Source organism: Cricetulus griseus (genome assembly GCF_003668045.3).
Source record: "Cricetulus griseus strain 17A/GY chromosome 1 unlocalized genomic scaffold, alternate assembly CriGri-PICRH-1.0 chr1_1, whole genome shotgun sequence".
NCBI classification, from domain to species: Eukaryota; Metazoa; Chordata; class Mammalia; order Rodentia; family Cricetidae; genus Cricetulus; species Cricetulus griseus.
The window spans coordinates 58,798,800-58,822,765 of NW_023276807.1; the positions used below are offsets into that span (position 1 = coordinate 58,798,800).

The window sequence follows — 23,966 nt, forward strand, 5'->3', positions numbered from 1 at the left end:
TCTGACCTGAAGGCAGCAGGAAGGAAAGACAGACAGACAGACAGACAGACAGACAGCACTTTTGGGCTTTCTGAAACCTGAAACCCACTCCCAGTGACACACTTCCTCCAATAAGGCTGCACCAACTCCAACAAGGCCCCACCTCCTAATCCTTCTAATCCTTTCACATAGTTCAACTTCCTGGTGACTAAACAGTTAAATATAGGAAGCTATGAGAGGTCATTCTTATTTAAATCACCACAATAACAAATTAGTTTTTATCTTTTTGAAAGATTTTTTGAAATTATAAATATAATTACCTAAATTCATCTTTTAAATGCACATACTTTTTTTTTTATTTTGTTTTACAAGTTTTCTTCTTACAGATACAGATACAGACATAGGGGATGGTTTCCAGGCACTCCCTCATCACACCCTTTCTGCTCTATTACTATTGTTGATATTTTGCATTTTAGGTGGTACTTTTATAATTTACGAAGCAATATTGGTACATTACTATTAACTGAAGTTCATGGCTTACATTAGAGTTTGTTTTCTGTGTTGTATGAACTCATTATTACCATTTAGTAAATTAATAATGATGTTAAAATGTTCTAATAATTTTTCCACACTCATTTATTGACTTTGTGTGTGTGTGTGTGTGTGTGTGTGTGTGTCTGTGTGTGTCTGTGTGTGTCTGTGTGTGTCTGTGTGAGTGGATGTGTGTTCATGTACAGGTGCATGTATGCCACAGGGTGCATGAGGAGGTCAGAGGTCAGTTCTCCCTTCTATCATTTGGACTCCTGGTACAAAGCTCAGGTGGTCAGGCTGTGAAGTCAACACCTTTATCCACTGATGTATAAAATCATGTCATCTGAAAGTTACAAGTTTCATTTTTTTTGGCTGTCTGATTGTGTTCCTAAGGCTACTAAGAGTGTAGTGAGCAGGAGTGATGGTAATATTTTGGTGTCATCTCTGATCTGAAAGGAAAAATATTGTGTGTTTTGTAATCAAGGGCATTTCATCCAGTTTAGTAGAGGGTCTTCCAAATTTCCAGCAGTTAGGGACACATTTGACCACTGAGTCTCAACTTGCTTATGAGTAGGATTTTTCTGAATTTGGGCTTTACATTTTCAAGAATTCAAATGGCTAGGTTGTTTATTGGGATTAATTACAAACCTGTGTTTATGTATTTAGTTATAACGAATACCCAAATTATGTGGGAGCCACGTATCCTGGAAAGATGTGTGCCTCCAGCTACTCTGCAGGAATCACAATGGTAAGTTCTTATTCGGTCCTTAAAAAGGGTACAAGATGTAGTCACTGAAGTGATGGAGGGAGTGACCATTGTAACAAAGTCTGTTGGCCCCACCTAGATGAGACCCTAGGACTGAATAGCTGGGGGTGAGGGGGGGTGGGGTGGGGTGGGGTGAGGATGGGGGTGGGGGGGGTGGGGAATGGATTACTGAGGAGACACATTCAAAGAATGAGGCTTTTTACACTTTATTTATATTTAACTTTTGGAAAGCCATGATAGTCTTGAAGATTAAGAAGGTAGAGATACATACATATTTTATATAAAAGTTTATAATACCTTTGTAATTAAGACAGAAATAAATATAGAAATAAACAAAGCAATGGAAGAGAATAGAGTTGAAAAGTGGAAAATGAACAGAGCTCAACATTTACTGGATGCTTGTATTAGTATCTTTTCTAAGAGGAACTCCAGGTTTTCACCCACCCATGAATCATGTTCATTATTGTGATGTGTGGTGTTTGCTACAAAAATAAAAGGGTTTTAACTTGGAAAAGTCCTTTTATCATTCAGTGATGTCTTCTCTTTTGGAACCCCCTTGTTGCTTTAGTACCCCAAGGGCATGACTTTGGAGGCCTTTTCAATTGTTGTCACCCAGATGCTGGGGCTCAGTCTGGGAATATCATATGATGACCCGACAAAATGCAACTGCTCGGAAGCCGTCTGCGTCATGAATCCAAGAGCTATGTAAGCTTTCTGAAAAGGTTTATTTGTTGCTTATGCTTATTTTGTGTTAAGGGTAGTATTTCCTTATAGTAAAAATGAGCTATAAGGAGAATAAAGCTCATGACAAAATATATGCCTGCAAGATAATTATAAGAGCAGAAGGATGTGAGGAATACTTTAAGAAATTCTAGCCAAGGCAGACAAATTCAATGTGAAATATATAGGTAAGGGAATGTTCCTTAGATACGTGTTTGTGAAAGTCCCTAGGAAGGACCCTTTAAATATCTTGGAAGACCACAACACATGGGCATTTGTTTTAAAGGAAACTTTACAAAAAGCAAAACAAAATGAAACAGACTACCAGCAAGGGGTGTGATGGAGACATCCCATTTAGGACCAAGTGCTCCAAAGTCTCTCAGTCTCTGCACATTGTCCAGTTGTGGTGTAGTTCTCCGTTACTGCAAAAGACTTCTCTGATGTGGGCTGATGGAGGAAGTGGTCTTATGGGCGTTAACAGTATGGGTAGAAACAGTTCTATGTGTTTCCACGGTAGAACTCTTTCACTTTGGTCGGGTTTATTGTTAGTTGTTTTTTTGTTTGTTTGCTGTTTTGAAACTGTTGCCAATCTGATCTTTTTCTAATTTTTTTCTCTCAAAAAATTCAACACACACACACACACACACACACACACACACACACACACACACGTTACTAATGATTTTGGATCTTGCAATTTTATTGAAAGTGTTTATTAGATCTAAATGTTTTTTGATGGGGTCTGTGGGGTCATCTGTAAAGAGAGAGAGTTTGACATTTTCCTAGTTTCGTTCCATTTTTTTCTCTTTTAAAAAGGTATTTTATTTTAAACGGTGTGCATGTGTGTACCTGTGGAGGTCAGAGAGGTTGGATCTCCTTGGAGCTGGATCACACACAGTTGAAAGCCACCTTATGTGGGTTCTGGGAACATAACTTGGGTTGTCATGCCCTCGTAACTGCAGAGCCATTCCTCCAGCCCCCTCTTTATCTTTTTGTTTTTGAGACATGATCCCACTATGTAACCCTGGCTGTCCTGGAATTCACTATGTAGACCAGGTTAGTTTCAAATTGACAGGACTCTACCTGCTTCTGCCTCCTGAGTGCTGTGATTAAGGGCATGTGCTACCACACCCTGCTATTTCTTCTTGTTGCTCTAGTTGAAACTTGAAACACTATACTGAATAAAAGCAGAAAGTGTGGGAACACTTGTTCTGGATCTGACAGGAAAAGACCTCAATATTTTCCCATTGAGAATAACGTTGGTCATAGGTTTGCCTTACATATCTTATGTTGAGGTATGTCCCAACTGTTACTAGTTTCTTCAAGACTTTTATCATAAAGATGTATTGAACTTCACCAAATGACACTTTTGCATCTTTTGCAATGAACTTGTGATTGCCGTCCACAATTCTGCATATAAATTTATTGATATGTGTATGTTGAATCAACCTTGCATTCCTGGGATGAAACCAATGTAATTGTGACCTATTTATTGTCATCTTAATACGGTCTTAAATTCAGTTTGCAAGTATTTTTTTGATAAAATTTGCATCTCTGTTCATCAGAGAAATTGCTCTGTTGTTGTATTGCCATGCCATTTGGGTCGGGGGTAAGGTTGGCTTCATAGAGTGAGTATGGAAATGTTTCTTCTCTTTCTGTTTTGTGGAACAGTTGGAAAAGTCTTGGTATTACAGAGTTTATCAGGTCCTGGGATTTTGTTTATTGGGAGACTTACTCTCATTTTTGGTTACAGGCTTATCTAAGTTGTTTACATCTTTTGGCTTTCATTTTGGTAGATCAGACACATTTAGAAGTTTTTCTATTTCTTCTAGATTTTCCCTAATGATCTTCTGATTTCATTGGAGTCTGTTTTCATATTCTCTTTTGGTCTCTAATTTTATTAACTTGATTCCTCTTTTTCAGTTGGTTAGTTTGAATAGAGGCTTGCTTATCTTGTTAATAGTTTCAAAGAACCAGCTCTCTGTTTCATTGCTTTTTAATTTTAATTTAGTATTATTTTAGTCTGAATTTGTTTAAATTCTTCCTTGAGCTTTACTACCTTTGATTCCTATTACATTTGTATTTGGCTTCTTATTTTGCTAGAACATTTAAGACACACTATGAAGTTACCTGAGATCTCTTATTATTTTTAATGTAAGCGCTTATCACTTACATGAGCAGTCCTTTGAGGTTGTATTCCAGGGTTCTCATGGATTATGCTGTCATTGTCATTTGACTCCAGAAATTTTGCAGTTTCCTCCCTGACTTACTTATTGTCACCCCATTCATTCAAAAATATATATTATTCAGTCTCCAAGTATTTGTGTAGAATCTGGGGTTAGGCTTGCTGTTGATGTCTATCTGGCCTAGTATGACACAGCAAATTATGTCAACACTTTTGAATTTGTTAAGGATTGCATTGTAGCCTATAATGTGACCAGCCCTTCAGGAAATTTCTGTGTTCTACTGAGGAGAATGTGTATTGCTCATATGTTGGGTGGAATATTCTTTATCTGTTTAATCTATGCTTTAGTTTAGCTATAATTTATGCTATAATTTGATTTTGTTGCTTTTGTCAGACCCATCTAGAAAAGACAGTGCAATGTTGAAATCTCTCCCATCACTGTGTCAGGATGAATATATCCTTTTATTCCTTTTAGTATTTATTTTATGAAATTGGGTAGTCCAAGGTTTGACACATGGCTTGCAATAATTATAGTTTTGATGACTTGGCCCTCTATTAATGGCCCTCTTTATTTCCTATGATATATAATGTAATATCTATAATATATAAATAATAGCCCATTGTTTTCAGCCTTTATTTCAGTTTATGGGTGTCTTTGTTATATTGGTTTCTTGGGGAAAATGGATAGTTGTCTTTACTGTAGTTTGTTCATCTGCATCTTTCAATGGGTGAGTCAAGGTTATTTGCATTTAAGGTTCTTATTGAGCGGGATTTGTTGTTACTATTGATTTTCTTGGATACTGTTCTGATTGCTTGGTTTATTAGTGGATATTTTAGCCTATTCTGGTATTTTTAGAGGTTTGCTGGTTGGACATAATTGATTTCTTTCTGGATCTCCTCTATCTTTTCCTTTTGCCAAATCTATCTATCCATGTGTTCTGATGGATGAAACTGTCTTTCTTCTTCCTCTGTGTATGGCTGGAAACTGGGCACGACTTCTTTTGAGTAGTGTCTAATCAAGTCCTTTATCTATTATAAAATCATGCCTTTTACTATTGATTTGTACTTAATTATTTTAAAGTAACAAAATGTATTATGGTGAATAAAATCACATGACCTCCTCAAGAATAATTGTGAACACTTATTGGTAGTATTTTCTATCACCTATTAAACAATATAATATCATGAAGCTAATGTAAGATATGGACTTATGCTTTGGGATGTATACTGCTAATGACAGAATATGAATTCATTTTTAGGCAATCTCCAGGTACGAAGGTGTTTAGCAATTGTAGCTTGAATGACTTTGAACATTTTAAATCTAATGTGGGTGCCAAATGCCTTCAGAATAAGCCACAAATGCAAAATAGCCCAAGAGCCATCTGTGGAAATGGAAAAGTGGAGGGAAATGAAGTCTGTGACTGTGGCTCTCAACAAGTGAGTATGTTACCTAGGGAAATTTACAACAAACTCACCGTTTTAACTCTTCTTGGTCAGAAATGTTGTATTTCTAAATCACACTGGGTACCATGCAGAGCAGTGCTGTAAACAAATTTTATAACTGTATGTTTGGCTTTAAACTGTTTATCAGTTCAACACATAATTTTTAGGACATAGCTTTCCCATAGGATTAGTAATATGATGAGGGAACCTGTGAACTGAACTTGAGGTAATTTTGATCATTTGTGTGGCAGGAAAGTCCTGAAAATAAAGTGAATGCAGACAGTCCAGAGCATAGTGCCTCTGGGGAATGCAGTATCTATAGTGATAATGCAAATGACCTCAATTACAACATAGACACAGTAGCACTTTTCATATACATGGGCATGAATCACTGGTTCCCATATCCCATTAAAAAAGAGATTATTACTATCTTGTAGAACAAGGCCTCTTTCTTTACTCTTAAATTACTCTTAAAAGTTTTCTTTTTTAAATCAATTTTATGTTTGTGTGTGTGCTCTCTATGAAATAAAGGGGACCAATTACACAGATGGGGCGATGAGCTTGGCAAAGGTAAGTGACTATGGCTACCATCAAATATAGACCCTGACCATCATTTCTGAGACTCTTGGGTTTTCCTGGAGATGTGTTCATCTCCAGGCAGCCTGAAGCAAGTCCTGTCAGATCGCCCAGCTGAGCTGGTTGGTGCCTTATTTGCTGCTTCTTTCGCTGCCTCCCTCCTCTCCTTCCCTCTCTTCTCTCCCTCCCTTCTTCCCTCCTTCCTTTCTTCTCTCTCTCTTCCCATGTAGGATTTATGATATTTTTCCCCATTGTGTCATACCACATGCTTTTCATCTTTAGTTTGCATATCTCCTCTTACCTACAAAACCACTGACTATAACACATGAGTTTATACCTGGCTTAGCATTCTGCTCTGCCACTGCTCTCCACAGCTCACTTTGTTAGTGCCTCATCATCTTGGTGTTATAACTCATTGGTTTATTTGGTACTCAGGTTGGATGGTGCCTTCTTTCTGCTTCATTCTTTCTGTTTAGAATTTCTTTGGCTTATATGGTCTTCTGTGGTACTATAGATCAGATTTATTTTTCTACTTCTCTGAAGAATGTCATTGTTGATTTGGTAGGAGTAGTGTCGATGCTTTTCATCAGTTTGATTAGTGTGAGCATTTTTATCCAATTCTTCTAGCTTATGAAAGGTAGGCTGCCTTTTTTTGTGTGCCTTAATCACTTTCCTGATTAGATTTATTCCTGTGTATTTTTTTTTGTAGGATTGTGAAGGAGATTGCTTTTGTGAGTTCTTCTATAGGTGTCTTGTCATTTGTATATGAAAAAGCCAATGAATGAAGTTATATTGTTTGCAGATTGTATGTGACTGGAGATTATCATATTAGATGAATTAAGCTAGTCTCAGAAAGACAAATACAATGCATCTTCTCTCATATGTAGTTCTTAGATTCCGTATATGTACATAACCATTTTTGTAAATGTGGCATGAAAGGAAAAGTAAAACTAGGGAACAAAGGGGACTAGTGGGAGAAGGGAAGAGTGAGGAAGGGGAAGGTAGGTGAATATGGAGGGAAATATGTTCACTGTACAATATATATATCTGTGAAAATGTCCTATGTAACCTAGCAATATATACAATGAATATATGCAATCACAAAAATTTAAACATGTTAAAAAGTACTCAATTTTGTATTTGCATATTTATTTAGTATTAGTTGTTTTTTTTTTGTGGAGTTATTTTGCTTCTTTTCCTAAATGTCTAATCATGTTTTTGGATTGCAAAAATATGTATTTTGATTTTTTTCCTTTCCTGTTTGGAAGCTCTTAGTGTGTCTCTTGCCTTATTATTCTAAGACTTCAAATCTGTGTTGAATCAAAATGATGGAGTAGGTAGTCTTCTCATACCATAGTCCTAGAGGCATGCCTCAGGGTTTTCCTCTGCAGTGTGACTGAGGCTTTAGCTTTTTATTTTTTATTTTATTTTTTTTTATTTTATTAGTTCTAGTTAGGGAACAAGCTTATTTCAAGTCCCTTCTCCCTCAGCTTTTTATTTTTGAGGTACATGTTTTTCCTATATTTAATTGTTGGTTGATTTTTTTTTATTATTGAGTGATGTTGAATTTTTGTTGGGATCCCCATTGAATCTGTAGCTGCCTTTGGAAGATGGTCATGTTCACAATATTAATTATACAGATACATGAATATGGGAGATATTTCTGTTTTCTGTCTTCCTCAATATCTTTCTTCAGAGATTTGAAAGTTTTCATTGTAGAGATCTTTCATATGCTTGGTTAGTTTTATCACAAGATCTTTTATTATCGTTGAGGCTATTGTAAACAGGAGCGTGGCCATGATCTCTTTCTGAGATTATTGTAAATGATTTCAAACCTATTCCTCATTTTCTCTTTTATCAGATTCAGGGTATCTGGTCTTATGTTGAGATCATTGACCCATTTGGAGTTGAGTTTTGTGTAGACAATATATATAAATCTATGAATGATATGTATAATTATTCTCAATCAGCTCTCTAGTTTGACCAGCACTATTTGCTGAAGATGTCTTTTCTCATATATATATATATATATATATATATTTCTACTTCTTTGTCAAAACTTGGGTGTCAAGGTGTTTGGACATATGTCTGGATCTTCAGTAGATTCCACTAATCAACATGTCCATTTTTATACCAGTAACATGTTGTTTGTAATCACTGTATGTGTATAATATGAATTGAAATCTGGGATGGAGGTATCTCCAGCAGTTCTTTATTATTCAGGATTGTTTAGGTTTCCTGTTATTTCTTTCTTGTGGGGTGTGTGTGTGTGTGTGTGTGTGTGTGTGTGTGTGTAAATTTAAGATCTTTGTCAATTTCTGAGAAGAATTGTTGGAGATTGCATTAAATCTATAGATTGCTTTTGGTAGGGTGGTCATTTAAGCAACATTAATCCTGGTGATACATAAGCAAGAGTTGTCTTTCCATCTTCAGGTGTCTTTTTCAGTTTCTTTCTTCAGTGTCTTAAAGTTTTTATTATATAAGTCTTTCATTTGCTTGGTGGATTTTTTCCAAAGATTTTTTTTTGAGGCTAATTTGAAGGACACAGTTTTTCTGATTTCTTTCTCAGTATGTTTGTCATTCGTATATAAGAAAACGATGGATTTTTGTGTGTAGTCTTTTAATCTCATTTTTTGATTGAAAAAAAGTTATTTTCATGCAATATATTCTGATCACAGTTTCCCTCATCTGGATCTTCCCCACCCTTCCAAATCCACACCTTCTTTCTCTCTCTCTTTAGAAAACAGGCAAATAAATAGACAAACAAAGTTAAAAGAAAATGAACAAACAAAAAGATGCTAAAAAAGCATGAGAAACACACACACACACACACACACACACACACACACACACACACACACACAATTAAAACTCCAATTTGCAAACCATAATACACAAGCAAAAAAACAGTAAAGTTAAAAAAAAAAAAGCCCAGAGAAAGCAATATGAGACAAAAAACCTTTCCAAAAATACCTTTGATGATTTTCAACTACATGAAAATAAGTCACTTGGTTAACTCTTAAAGAATAAGGTTGCTCAGTGCCTACACCTGACCTATTAAATCAGAATTGAAGTCACACTGGTAAGTGCCTATATATCTGCGGCTGTTACAGCTCTGTGAGATAGTGTCCATTTGAGCAGTCTCTGCTATCTTCACTGTGTTGTATAAGGGTTTAACTTTAAGTCTGTCTTGCCTTATATTAAAATTGCAAGAATATTTTTTTAAGTTTTCCATATTTCTGATATGTTTTCAATCTTTGGCTTGTATTTTCTATTTCTTGTCTTGATAATATCTTCTTGTAAATGAAACATTGTAACTTTTCAAATAAATATAGGAATGTCAAAACAAAACAAAACAAAACAAAAATACCTTTGAGTGTCAGGTATGGGGTCCATCTCATTCACTGGGTCTTAAATACAATCAGTGGTTGTTTCCTCTCACAACACGTGTGCCATGATTACACCAGTGTGTCATGCAGGCAGGTCACTATTGTAGATCCAAGGGTTGGTAGCAGGGTTATTGTTTACTGGTCTCCTCTGGTAGTATTCAGAGTACCTTCTAGCATCATGAACACCAGTCAGTGGGGGTGAAGGGTCTACACTGGCACCAGCTCAACTTCTTTGTGTTCACTGAGACATTTAGGTGTTGTCTTAAGCAATAGGGCCTTACCATCAAGCTTGTGGAGAGCAATCCATAGCCTTGTCAACAACTGGAGTTGTTTGGGGGCCCCTTGACCAACAACTTGGATAAGATGTAACCCATTCCTGGGACTGGAGGTTTCACTTGGTGGCAAGACATGTCTAGTTAGGGCTTTGTATCCGACATTGTTTAGTGATTCCATTTAGATTTATTTCATATATACATGTATTTGAAGAAACTCCTATTGTAGTAGGTTTCCATACAACCCCTCAAATGGCCCTTATTGTTAGCTGTCCTTCCTCATATAACCTCACTTGCTTCTTCACTCTTGCATCCCCTCTTCCATTTAACCCTTGTCTTAGTTACTGTTGCTATTGTTGTGAAGAGACACCTCAGCCACCACAACTCTTATAAAGGGAAACATTTAACTGAGGCTGGCTTACAGTTTAGAGGTTTAGTTCCGTTATTACCATGGTGGGAAACATAGCAACATGCAGGCGTACATAGTGCTGGAGAAGGAGCTGAGAGTTCTATATCATGATCCATAGGTAGCAGAACGTGAACTGACTTGAGCTTCAGAGAACTCAAAGTCCGCCCACTAGTGACACACTTCCTCCAACAAGCCACACCTACTCCAACAAGGCCACACTTCCTAATGGTGCTATTCCCTATGGGCCTATGGGAACCATTTTCTTTCAAATCACCATAATCCTCCTGTTCCAGTCTTCCCATTTCTCTCTAACTATATATTCTATTTCCCTTTCCTTAGGAGATCATTCCCTCCCTGCGTTGTTCCTTACTCTATAACTAACCTCTGTGGTTATTTAGATACTAGCATTCTTACTGAAGACTTACAAGATAACACCTGCATATGAGAGAAGACACATTTGTCATTCTGAGTCTGGGTTATCTCACTCAGGGTTTTTTTTGTTGTTGTTTCTTTTTTTTTTTTTTTCTTTCCTAGCTCCATCTGCTTACCTGCAAATTTCATGAATTCGGTTGATAGTAACACTCCACTGCATAAACATACCACATTCTCCTGATAGACCCATCTGTTCATGGACATATAGGCTGTTTATATTTTCTAGCTATTAGGAATAGAGCAGCCATAAACATCCCTGAGCAAATGCCACTGTAATATGATGTAGAGTCTTTTGGTTATATGCCCAAGAGTGATATAGCTGGAACTTCAAGTAAGTATGTTCCCAGCTTCCTGAGGAACTGCCACACTGATTTCCATAGTGTATGTACAAATTTGCACTCCCACCAGCAATGGATCCTTGCCAGCATGAGTTGTCTTCTGTTTTGACTTTGGCTGTTATGACTGGTATAAGATGAAATCTCAAAGTAGCTTTGATTTGCATTTTCCTGATGATCAAGGGTGTTGAACATTTCTTTTAAGTTCTCCTTAGCCCTTTGTGTTTCATCTTTTGAGAGCTCTGTTTAGAACTGTACCCTATTCTTAAATTGGGTTATGTGTTTTCTTAATGTCTAGTGTTTTTTTGGAGTTCTTTATATGTTTTAGATACCAGCCCTATATTGGATGTGCAGTTGTTAAAATTCTTTTCCATTCTGTCACCTGCCACTTTGTCCAAATGATGGTGTCCTTTGCCATACAGAAGTTTTTCAGTTCCATGAGGTCCAATTTATTAATTGTTCTTAACACCAAAAAGTTTTTTTCCTTGCCAATGAGTTCAAGACTATTCCCTGCTTTCTCTTCTGTCAAATTCAGCGTACCTGGCATTATGTTGAGGTCTTTGGTCTATTTGGAGTTGGGTTTTGTGTGTAGGATAAATATGGCTCTGTTTGAATTCTTACACATGCAGCCATCCAGTTTGATCATGTGTTTGAAGATGTCTTTTTTTTTTTTTTCTTCCCAGTTTTATCCCTGTTCTCTTCAGGTCATTTTACCATGAAGGGATGTTGATTTTGTCCAAGGTCTTTCTGCATCTAATGAGATGATCATGTGGTTTTTGTCTTTCAGTCTGTCTTTGTAGTGCATTAATTTTATTGATTTATGTATGTTGAACAATTCCTGCATCTCTGGGATGAAGCCAACTTGATCAAGGCAAATATATTTTTTTGATGTGTTCTTGAATTCTGCTTACAAGTATTTTATTGGGAAATTTTGCATCTATGTTAATATATGGTATTGGTATATGAGTTTCTTTTCTGTTGAGCCTCTGTGTGGTTTAGGTATGAGGGTAATAGTAGCTCAAGAAAAAGAATTAGGAGATATTTCTTCAGTTTCTATTTTGCAGAATACTTTGAGGAATGTTGGTGTTAGCTCCTCTTTGAAGGTCTGATAGAGAAATCTGTGCTGAATCCATCTGGTCCAGTGCTTTTTTGGTTGGAAGATTTTTAATTAATGATGCTATTTTACTAGGGGTTTGGTATTTGCTTACATTGCTTATTTCATCTTGACTTAACCTTGCTAGGTTGTATATATCAAAGAATGCATCCATTTTTTCAAGTTTTCCAATTTGATGGAATATATATATTTAAAATATGTCCTTATGATGCTTTGAATTTCCTTGGTGTCTGTTATAATGTTTCCATTTTTATCTTTGGTTTTTTATTAATTTGGATAATCTTTCTCCATGTTTTTGTTAATTTGGATAAAGGTTTGTCAATGTTGTTGATTTTTACAAAGAACCAACATTTGGTTTCCTTATTCTTTATTTTTGGTGTAGGCAGTTATCACTATAAACTTGCCTCTTAGAACTGCCTTCATTATATCCCAAGATTGTAGAATTTTGTGTTTTCATTTTATTTTAATTTTCTTCTTGATAACTGTCTTGACGTAATTTCATCCAGTAGTGAGTTGTTCAGTTTCCATGAGTTTGTATATTTTCTGCTATTTTTTGTTTTTGATATCTAACTTTAATTCATGACTGTCATATAGGATATAGGGTGTTATTTTAATTTATATTTATCTTTTCTTACTTTCTTTTTGACCTAATACGCAGTCATTTTTGGAAAATGGTCCATGGGCTGCGGAGAAGCAAGTATATTCTTTAGTGTTTATACATGGATTTTTCTATAGATGTCTGCTAGGTCCATTGGCTCATGGCATCATTGATTTCTAGCATTTCTCTCTTTATTGTCTCAATGACCTTTATCTTATAAGAGAGGAATACTGAAGATTCCTACTTTCAATATTTAAGGGTCAGTATGTGATCTTAGCTGTCAGTAGGATTTCTTTTTATGAAATTAGATGCCCTGCTGTTTGGTGTATAAATGATTAGAAATAATATCCTCTTGGGTAGATCTTTCCTTTAATAAGCATGTAGTGTCCTTCCCTATCTCTTATGGTTAATTTTGGTTTGAAGTCTATTCTGTCAGATATTAAAATAGCTATAACAGCTTACTCCTTGGTTCCATTACATAGAGTATTTTTTCCCCATCCCTCTGGCACCTATTTCTAAAGCTGACTGTCTTGTAGACAAGAGATAGATGGGTTTGTATCTTAATCCATTCACCTAGTCTATGTTTTTTGATTAGCAATTTGAAGCTGTTAATATTTATGGTGATTATTGAAATGTGTTTATAGATTGCAGTCATTTTTGATTTTTCAGATTTTTGTTCTTAGTTGTGCTTTGTATTTCATTAAATTATTAAATTATAGCTTTGTTTTCTTTCTAGAGTCTCTTGGGTATTCTCTTGGGCCTCTCCTCCTTCCTTCCTTTCTTTTTTTTTAAAAGCTTTATTTATTGTGTATACAGTGTTCTGCCTTCGTGTATGCATACACACCAGAAGAGGGCACCAGATCTCATTATATATGGTGTGAACCACCATGTGGTTGCTGGGAATTAAACTCAGGACCTCTGGAGGAGCAGTCAGTGCTCTTAACCTCTGAGCCATCTCTCCAGCCCCATCCTATTCTTCTTTTCATGTATGGTGTTCAGTATTCTGTTCTTTGTTATGCATTTTAAGGCTGTTTTGTACCCTTAAAGTCTTTTTTCCTCTTTTAACTACTACAGATGTTTTCTCTGGGTATAGTAGTCTAGATTGTCAGTCATGTTCTTTTGGAACTTGGAATGCATTACTCCAGACTCTTCTGGCTTTCAGTTTTCATTGAGAAATATTCTGATAGGTTTTCCCCCTTTGAATCTGACTTACACCTTTTTTCTTGCACTTTTAGTTTTTCTTTGTTCTAGATATTTAGTGTTTTAATTATGCTATGCTGTGGGGTTTTTTTTTTTTTCCTGGTCTTGTCTAGTTGGGGTTCTGTGTGCTTCTATGGGTATGACTTTCCTTAGTGTGTGAATTTTTCTTGTATGATCTGATTAATGATCTCATCCTTGCCACTGACCATTCTTCTCCCTCACCCAAGCTTGTAATTTGAAGGTTTGGTCTTTTTATAGGGTCTGAAAGTACTGGCTGTTCCTTTTCTGTGTGTGTTTAATCTTTTCATGCTCATTATTTTGTCTAGATCCTCTACTTTGATTTATGAAACTCTGTCTTCTGCTCAATTCATTCATTCATTCCCTGAGTTTTCTAATTGAGATATTGTTTTTCAATTGCTCTTCATTTCAGCCTGTGTTCTCTACAATGTTTCCATCTCTTTATTGAATTCAGTGTTCGAATTCAATTATTTCATTCAGCTCTGTATTTGTATTTTCTTGGGCATCACTCAAGGGTTTCTTGTTATCCTCTTGGAGTTCAGTGAAGTGATTGTTCATGCCTACTTTCCATTCCTTAAGTTATTTTATAAAGTCTATGATTGTTCTTTCTGAGTACTGTGGTTCATCCAGGTATTTCTTCTTATAGATACCACTTCTAAGGACTACTGGGTATTTTGGGAGTTGTTTAGGCCGTTGGTGTTATTTTTGTGGTCTGACCTGGACTTCTTTCTTCGGTTGTTTTTCTCATGTGATAGGAATGCTTTCCTTAGATTGGTCCAGCATAGGAGCCTCATGTAAAGCTGGTGGATAAGGCAAAATCTGCTATGAACCAGGCAAAATCTGCTCTGAAACCACAGGTCTGGAAGTAGGCTTGTGAGTGCTGAGATGACCACAGGGAGAGGGAAGGATGGGAGAAGGAAGGGGAGGTATCTCACTCTTGAAAGGTGGCTTTTGAATAAAGCAGGTTAAAAGGTCACCTAACTGGACCTAGGCCTATGGTTGTGAAGATGGCCACATGCAAGGGGGAAACAGAGGAGATGGAGGGGGGGATGGGAAAGGAAAGAAGCCTGGCAAAGGTGGATCACATACAAAGAGGGTTCATATCCCATGGGTCTGGAACTAGCTTTATAGAGTTGCAGAAGGTTGGGGAAGGGCTATCTTGTCTTTTTAAGACATCACAGACTTCTCAGGAAAGTACCTCCAAAGCTCTTGAGCCACTTCTTTGATTTTCTTCTGTAGTGATTTGTGGTTCTTTTTTCATGTTATATCCAAATGCTGGAAAAGGTTATTTCCTGTATTTTTCTATGGCTTCTAGTTAGATTGGAAGGGAAAGTAGAATATCAGTTATTCTATTAAGATCCCATTAAGCATTGTGTTTATAGATGATAACATCTGTACATGCCCCTATTGTTAATATCTTCCTAGGTTACATAGCTCTATTACTATGCAACATATCAGTCACTGTCATGTATTTTCCTTTGCAGCAATGTGGGCCTGATAGCTGTTGTGAACCTACGACTTGTGTTCTGAAAGACAAAAAGGATTGTGACAGCCTGTCTCCCTCACAATCCTGCTGCCATTCTTGTTCGGTAAGATTTAAGTTTAGTAACACTATGTAAGCATGTACTGAATTATACAGAAGATGTATGGACTTGTGACTACAGTTTTATGTGAAAACAAATTACTTTTTAAGGGAAAAAGATAGTAAATCAAGGACTCAATTTCTTCTTATTTTGTGACACTTTCTTCAATGTTGCAGTCTCCACTAACATCACTATTTTTATTAACTTGGAGCTGTCTCCCCCCCCCCCCCCAACGCCTTTTTGTGTGTGGCAGAGTTTCTCTGTTTGTCTCATGCTGCTTGATCTCATTTTGTGACCCTGGTTGTCCTTGAATTTACAGTCCTCCTTTCTCAGTTTCCCAAGAACCTGGGATTACAAGATTGTACCACTAGGTCCAGCTAACATTTCCTAAATAGAATTATCTGTTTTTTGAAAATTGAAGTGCGGACTTCTTACTCACAGGCATTTTTATTACCAAGCGATCCCATGTTGATTGCTGATCGATTTCCCCTTTTCAGGTCTTGCCATGTGTTTTGTAGTAAGTTTCCCATGTGAGATTACTGCGATTGCTCTGCCATTCATGCTATCTTTTTCATTGTTCTCAATGGACACAGTTACAGTTTTTTTTTTCTAGAAGCTCATAGCATGGCTATATTTTATCTTCTGTGGTCTTTTTTTGTGACAAATGATAATGACTAAGAAGTATGAGATAGATGTTCCTTTAAGATTTTTATTTAAGCTTTCAGAATTCTCTGTATGAAACAGTATAACATAACAGAAAGGTTATACTTGGATTCCTTTCTCAAAAATTCCTATGGTTTCTGCCGGGTGTTGGTGGCACACACCTTTAATCCCAGCACTTGGGAGGCAGAGGCACGAGGATCTCTGTGAGTTCGAGGCCAGCCTGGTCTCCAGAGCAAGTGTCAGGATAGGTTCCAAAGCTACACAGAGAAACCCTGTCTCGGAAAAAAAAAATTCCCATGGTTTCAGTGCTTCTTGAATCATCATCCACCTGCCCCCTTCATTCCTCTCAGTTATTTATTTTAATTTGTAGCAGAATTGATAAATATCCAACAATTTCAAACAGTGTTATAAGCATTTCTATGTTTTGACTAAAATATTTTCACTCTACCAGACTAGTTTCCAAAACTAACAGTGGTCCTTGTTCCCTGGAGTGAAAACACACACACACACACACACACACACACACACACACACACACACACACACACACACACTCATTCACAAGGGCACATACACATGTGTGTGTGTGTGTGTGTGTGTGTGTGTGTGTGAGTGTGTGTGTGTACACTGGCCTATGCAGGTGACATGGCCTATATGAGAAACAGATGTTGACACTGGTCTTGTTTTCCTCTATTGCCTCTCTACCTTATTTCTTTGGTCTGTGTCTGTTTCTCCATGTGAAACTTGCTATTTCAGCTAGACTGATTGGTGCATGAACCTTGGAATTTTCTTGTCTGACCCCTTCCCCTGCACTAGGGTTACTGGTGCACACAGGCATGCCCATCTTTTATGTGAGTTCTGGGAATATGAACTCTCAGGCTTTACAGTAAGCACTTTTCCCACTGAGTCATCCCCTGACTCTAAATCACATTTTTGTTATATCATTCTTTATATATCTATGCTTTATCTCTTGTTTTCATGCAAAAAATTCAATTTATTTTTAAGTGAATAGCACAGTAACATATACTAAGAGATTAAAATACATGAAGGAATCAAAGGAACACATCATCAATACTCTTTCAAAATACTTGTGAACACAGTATTGTTATATATCATTTTTTTTCCTGTTAGTTTTTACCAGCAAACCATAAATGTAGACCCTCAAAACATCCAATCTGTGATGTCCCTGAAGTCTGCAATGGGAGCTCAGGATTTTGTCCACCTGATGTGAAAATACATGATGGGCGCACCTGCAGAGATGGTGGGTTTATCTGTTATAATGGAGACTGTCCTGACATGAATAAGCGCTGTGAAGCAATATATGGACAAGGTAAATTTTTTGTTACATTTAAATCAGTAACTCTATTTCTTTTCATACTGCCAGAAAACAGGAATCATTCTATGTATTTCATAGTTATATGGTTTTAAAAGTATTTTTTACTGAAGTGTAAATGTCACCTTGATAATTTGATATCTGTATATATGATTATATATTTGCAATAGTACTCCATTGTGTAAATGTACCACATTTTCTCTATCCATTCTACCATTGAGGGGCTTCTAGTCTGCTTCCAGTTTCTGGCTATTACAAATAATGCTGCTATGAACATGGTTGAACAGATGTCCTTGTTGTATAAATGTGCTTCTTTTGGGTATATGCCTAAGAGTGGAATTGCTGGATCTTTTTTATTTATTTATTTATTTATTTATTTATTTATTTATTTATTTATTTTTGGTTTTTCGAGACAGGGTTTCTCTGTGGCTTTAGAGGCTGTCCTGGAACTAGCTCTTGTAGACCAGGCTGGTCTTGAACTCACATAGATCTGCCTGTCTCTGCCTCCCAAGTGCTGGGATTAAAGGCGTGGGTCACCACCGCCCTGCAGAATTGCTGGATCTTGTGGTAGACTGATTCCCATTTTCTTGATGAGTCACCATACTGATTTTCAAAGTGGCTGTACAAGAGTTGGCACTCCCACCAGCAGTGGAGAAGTGTTCCCCTTTCTCTACATCCTCTCCAGCATAAACTGTCATTGGTGTTTTTGACTTTAGCCATTCTGACAGGAGTAAGATGGTATCTCAGAGTTGTTTTGATTTGCATTTCCCTGATGGCTAAGGATGTTGAATACTTTCTTCTGTGTCTTTAAGCCATTTTAGATTCCTCTATTGAGAATTGTCCATTTAGTTCTGTACCCCACTTTTTAATTGGATTGTTTGGTGTTTTGGAGAATAGCTTCTTGAGTTCGTTGTATATTTTGGCGATCAGCTCTCTGGGAGATGTGGGGTTGGTGAATATCTTTTCCCAGTCTGTGGGCTGCTGTTTTGTCTTGTTGACTGTGTCCTTTGCCTTACAGAAGCTTCTCAGTTTCAGGAGGTCCCATTTATCAATTGTTGATCTCAGTGTTTGTGCTACTGGTGTTATGTTCAGGAAGCAGTCTCCTGAACCAATTAATTCAAGGGTATTTCCCACTTTATCTTCTAATAGGTTCAGCGTGGCTGGGTTCATGTTGAGGTCTTTGATCCATTTTGACTTAAGTTTTGTGCAGGGTGAAAGGTTTGGGTCTATCTGAGTCTTCTACATGTTTGCATCCAGTTATGCCAGCACCATTTGTTGAAGATGTTCTCTTTGTTCCAGCGTATAAATTTGGATTTTTTCTCAAAAATCAGGTGTTCCTAGGTGTGTGGGTTAATATCAGGGTTTTCAACTCTACTCCATTGGTCTACCTGTCTATTTTTGTGCCATTACCAAGATGTTTTCAGGACTATAGCTCTGTAATAGAACTTGAAGTCAGGGATAGTGATGCCTCCAGAAGTTCCTCTATTATACAGGGTTGTTTTGACTATTCTCAGTCTTTTGTTTCTCCATATTAATTCAAGGGTATTTCCCACTTTATCTTCTAATAGGTTAGGTGCAATATTTTATTTACTTATAAATAAAATATACAATATTTTATTACCCTAGCCCCCTCTATCAAAAGCAATCTATTAAAATGCATCTATTATATTTGATTGTATTTCATAGGACTTGATGATATAGTACCGGGAATTGAAATACAGTATCTTGTTCCTGAATAGGCGACTTCTATTACTTAGGAGACTTGGTAAAAACCCCAGGTTTAAGGCAAAGTTTATCTGATGACTTCACATTTGCAAAATTATTTCCTTTTAACATCTCAGTCTCACTGTGGGGAACTAAGTTTGATTAAAAGTGAGTCTTTAATACTAATGGAAAAGGGTATCTAAGACATACTCTCCTTACTAGTTTCATTTCCAGTGGCTGTGATGAAATACCCAGACTAAAACAACTTGGGGGAGAAAGAGTTTGAGAGTTTATGGTTCCAGGCTCTAGTTCATTATTTCAGGAGAGTATGAGTTGACTGAGACAGCTTGTTACAGCACATCTACTGTCAAGGGCAGAGAGAATGAATGATGCATGCTTGCTTGTGCTTAGCCCTGTACTTATACAGTTCAGGACCCAAACATAGGGACTAATGCCACCCATGGTGAACTGTGTCTTCCCACATCAAACCTCATGAAGACATGTCCACAGGCCAGCCTGATCCAGATAGTCCTTCACCTAGACACTATTCCCATTCCATTTTCCTTTTATTTATTTATGTATTTTTAAAGGTATCAGTGTCCTCTCTGCATGTATGCCTACATGCCAGAAGAGGGTATCAAATCTCATTACAGATGGTTGTGAGCTACCATGTGGTTGCTGGGAATTGAACTCAGGACCTCTGAATGAGCAGCCAGTGCTCTTAACCTCTGAACCATCTCTCCAGTCCCCCCATCCTATTTTCTTTATTGTCATGTTGACATTAAAACCAACCAGTTTACCTCCTATGTTTCAGAACCTAACCCATCTCCTATTTTCTAGCATCTCCTATCAACACCCCTAAGTTGCAAATCTATCAGTGGATTAATTCCCCTGATTAGAGCAGATACTTACGATGCAGTTACTCTTCCATGATTTCATACAGTCCCCAAGACAAAGCCCTCAGCAATAAGACATTTGGGAAGACTTACCTCCCACTAAACAATGGTGCCTTTTGTTGCTTTCTTTGACAAAGTCCTCTCCTCTATACACACATTTGTATCTCTTCCTTCTCTTATATTCTATATTTTGGAAGTGAATACAGTGTAGCAAAGCAGCATTAACTATAGTCATGAACACCTTTCTCTTCCTTCTTTCTCTGTCCTTATAACTTACTAAGAAACCTTTTGAGTTAGGTAATAATAGATACAGAGGTAAAGGAAATATGGTGTATGAGGACATGGAGGAACATTATATATATATGTATATATATGTACATATATATGCATATATATTAATCTAAATATATCTCTAATTTTGATAGGTTCACGGAATGCTCCATTTTCCTGCTATGAAGAAATTCAGAGTCAAACTGATAGGTTTGGCAACTGTGGTAAAGACAAACAAAACAAATATATATTCTGCGGATGGAGGTGTGCCACACAAAATGACAATACTTTTATGTTTTATATTCTTTTTTATTTAGCTTTTCTCTTTAGTATATACCATTAAGTCCAGTTATTTCAAGTACCCCATTTGTACAGCAGTGAGTTGGAAACTCGAACAAAGGTCTAGGCCTAGACATTGTTCTGCTACAAGATAACACACAGAGTATTTATTTGTAGGTGATCATTTGGCCCCTAAATCCAATCTAAAACTTATACTCACAATGCCCACAGAGCCTTTCCCTCCAAAGTTACTGTTTCTCTTTCTTTAAAAATGATCCCTTTGATTGACTACATGTATATGAAATTAAGCTCAATTTCTCATGTATCCTCAGAGAGAACCTTTTCATATTTTGTTTGAGTATAGTAAAAATATTAAGATCCTGTTATGTACTAGACACTGGGTTAAATAATAGTTGGCAGCACACACACAGGCACACAGACACAGACACACACACACACACACACACACACATATACACATACAGACACACAGACACACACATGCACACAGACACATACACACACCCACACCACCCCACATGCATGCATGCACACACACACACACACATGCTCATGCCATTTGTAGGTTCTTAAACATACCATGGCCCTTGAGGTTTCCTTGGATTGCTTATGCTTCCTGGTTAAAACTGACTTGTAAGTGTTGGCTCTGTAATGTCAACAGAGCTTTCTGGAATTGATAAACTAGAATAACACCTTGTCTTAAATTTCTATAGGACTTATTTTATTTATGGCATTATGGTAGGATTTTTTTATCATGTTTGATATCAGTAAGGGCATGAGGGTATATTTATCAAATTTATTTATTATTCTCTGCTTCTAATCAATTATGTGACAGTAATTATATAATCCACAGAATAAAGAAAAGACTGTGAATAATAATGAATGCTTTGCATCAGTGGGTTTAAATTTTGTACCTTAAATATTTATATAAACAAATCATATCTTGTCTATGTTAGCATAAATGAAGAGTCATGGTTTTTAATCAAAGAAATGATAAAGCATTTCTAATAACCACCTAGTACACACTAATCATTTTTATGTTTTCAGGAATCTCATATGTGGGAGATTAATTTGTACTTATCCCAGCCGAATTCCCTATAACCCACCTAACATCAGCACCGCCTCTGTGATTTATGCTTTTGTACGGGACCAAGTATGTATCAGTGTAGACTATGGATCGAACGTCAAAGATGACCCACTCAAGGTCATTAGTGGCTCTGTATGTGACCAAGATAGGGTAAGTCACTTTTAATCAGTTTCTTAAAAATCTAGTTTCGTTTATTATTTTGGTCATCATTTTCTGATTAAAATATCCAGCTTTGATTTTTACCATGTAACCCTAAATATTTGGAGGGAGAAACAAATGCATTTAACTGAGGTTTAGCTAGTAATAGAGAAATAGAAATGTTTAATTCCTTTAGGACTTAAGGGATAGAATATGGAGAAGAGAACCTCTGGGTCTAGATTGTGCTTGAGTACTTCATAGTGTAGAAAATAATCTTTCATTTTTTCTTTTATTTAAAAACAATCTTATTTTACATATTAATCCCAGTTCCCTCTCCCTCCCATGACCCTCTCCCCCAGCCCCCACATCTCACCCTCCCCATCTGCTTCCCAGGGAGGGCAAGGCCTTCCATGGGGAATCATCAAAGTCTGTCATATTATTTGGGGGAGGGTCTAGGCCTTCCCCCATGTATCTAGGCTGAGAGAGTATCCCTCTATGTGGAATGAGCTCTCAGAGTCCATTTGTGCATGAGGGATAAATACTGGTTCCACTGTCAGAGGCTCCATAGACGGTCCATTCACTTAGTCTTTGTGGCTTAGTGGAGTGGATTAGGCCACCCTCGAAACCGGGATGCTTAGAGTCATTGTATGACATTTAATCAGTTACCTGAACAATGTGAGATGTTTCTAGAAGTAATTTTGGAGAATAATAACAACATTTACTCTATAGGGCTATTGCGGAGACTAAAGGAGATTATATAATGTGGATAGAACAATGCCTAGCACATAGTTTGAGCTAAGTATAATTTGGCTGATAGTTCTAATTTTAATTTGCATCAGTGGCCCCAACTCAAACCTGTAGCACAATTAATAAAAGACCCAGATACAGATACTGGGGTTTAATCTTCAAACTGAAGATCAGAAAGCAAAGCAGCCAGCTACTAGCTCTTTCCCCTACCTCAGGCTGAAAGGGCTGTCCTCTTCTCAGTGTGGTTGGAAAATAAATCTCCAAGACTGACTTTGCTTCTTTGTTTTTATACCTCCCAAGTGCTGGAATTACAGGTGTACGATCCCAAGTGCTGAGATCACCTTTGTGTGAACTGTTCCTTTTTAAGACAGGATCAATTTCCTGTAGCTCACACCTGCCTGACTTCTGAGTCCTGGGATTAAAGGTGTATGCCATCACACCTAGCTCTATGATTAGCTAGATGGGTATCTAGTATAGCTTCTGGGATTAAAAGTGTGTATCTCCACTGTCTGACCTTTAATGGCTTGTGGGTAGCTTTGCATTTTGATCTCCAGTGACTTTATTAAATAATAAATAATATTTCACCACACAAACCTGCAGGAAATACAAAGGGAATGAATTTACCTCAAAATCTCATTTAATTTCTGACCATATGCGTGTTTGTGCAGAAACATGTTATATTTTATTATAGCTATTGACTTCCCAGACCACATGAAAGTTATTTAAAATACCAGCCCATATATTTTTGGTTTAGATTCATAGCAAAATTTCAGTGGAGACATGGTTTTTCTGTTTCTTCCTGTATTCTAGCTCTTCACCACTGACATTATAGCAGTGTACTTGTTACAACCAATGAGCCCACAGATAGATATTCCAAGTCTTCAGACCACTCTAGGTGTACCTGGATAATCTCCAAATACTCAGTGTAATATTCCTAAATATCACACTGGTCAAAAATCAAATATCAATAGAATTTAAAAGATATTTTATGGATGATGGTGGCATATACCTTTAATCCTAGCACTTGGGAGGTGGAAGGAGGCAGATCTCTGAGTTCTAGTATAGCTTGGTCTACAGAGTGAGTTCCAGGACAGCAAGAGCTGTTACACAAAGAAACCCTGTCACACACAAAAAATCAATATTTATATTTATATATGTGCATATACATATGCACATATATATGTGTGTGCATACTATTTTTTAAACTAGTAGAAGTATGACTCCAACATTTGAGGAATGCTGCAAAATTACTAGACTCAAATTACAGCAGTGAATGGT

At 36.9% G+C, this 23,966-nt stretch overlaps 1 protein-coding gene across 1 annotated transcript in view; it reads left to right on the forward strand.

The window, feature by feature from the left end:
- Adam32 (ADAM metallopeptidase domain 32) overlaps positions 1 to 23,966 on the forward strand; it is a 50,225-nt gene that overhangs the window by 17,590 nt on the left and 8,669 nt on the right. The window contains exons 9-15 of the mRNA XM_027395396.1: positions 1,177 to 1,258; positions 1,845 to 1,981; positions 5,441 to 5,618; positions 15,452 to 15,556; positions 17,345 to 17,543; positions 20,572 to 20,680; positions 21,764 to 21,953. Of these exons, the coding sequence (XP_027251197.1) occupies positions 1,177 to 1,258; positions 1,845 to 1,981; positions 5,441 to 5,618; positions 15,452 to 15,556; positions 17,345 to 17,543; positions 20,572 to 20,680; positions 21,764 to 21,953 (1,000 nt within the window). The remainder of the gene's footprint in view (positions 1 to 1,176; positions 1,259 to 1,844; positions 1,982 to 5,440; positions 5,619 to 15,451; positions 15,557 to 17,344; positions 17,544 to 20,571; positions 20,681 to 21,763; positions 21,954 to 23,966) is intronic.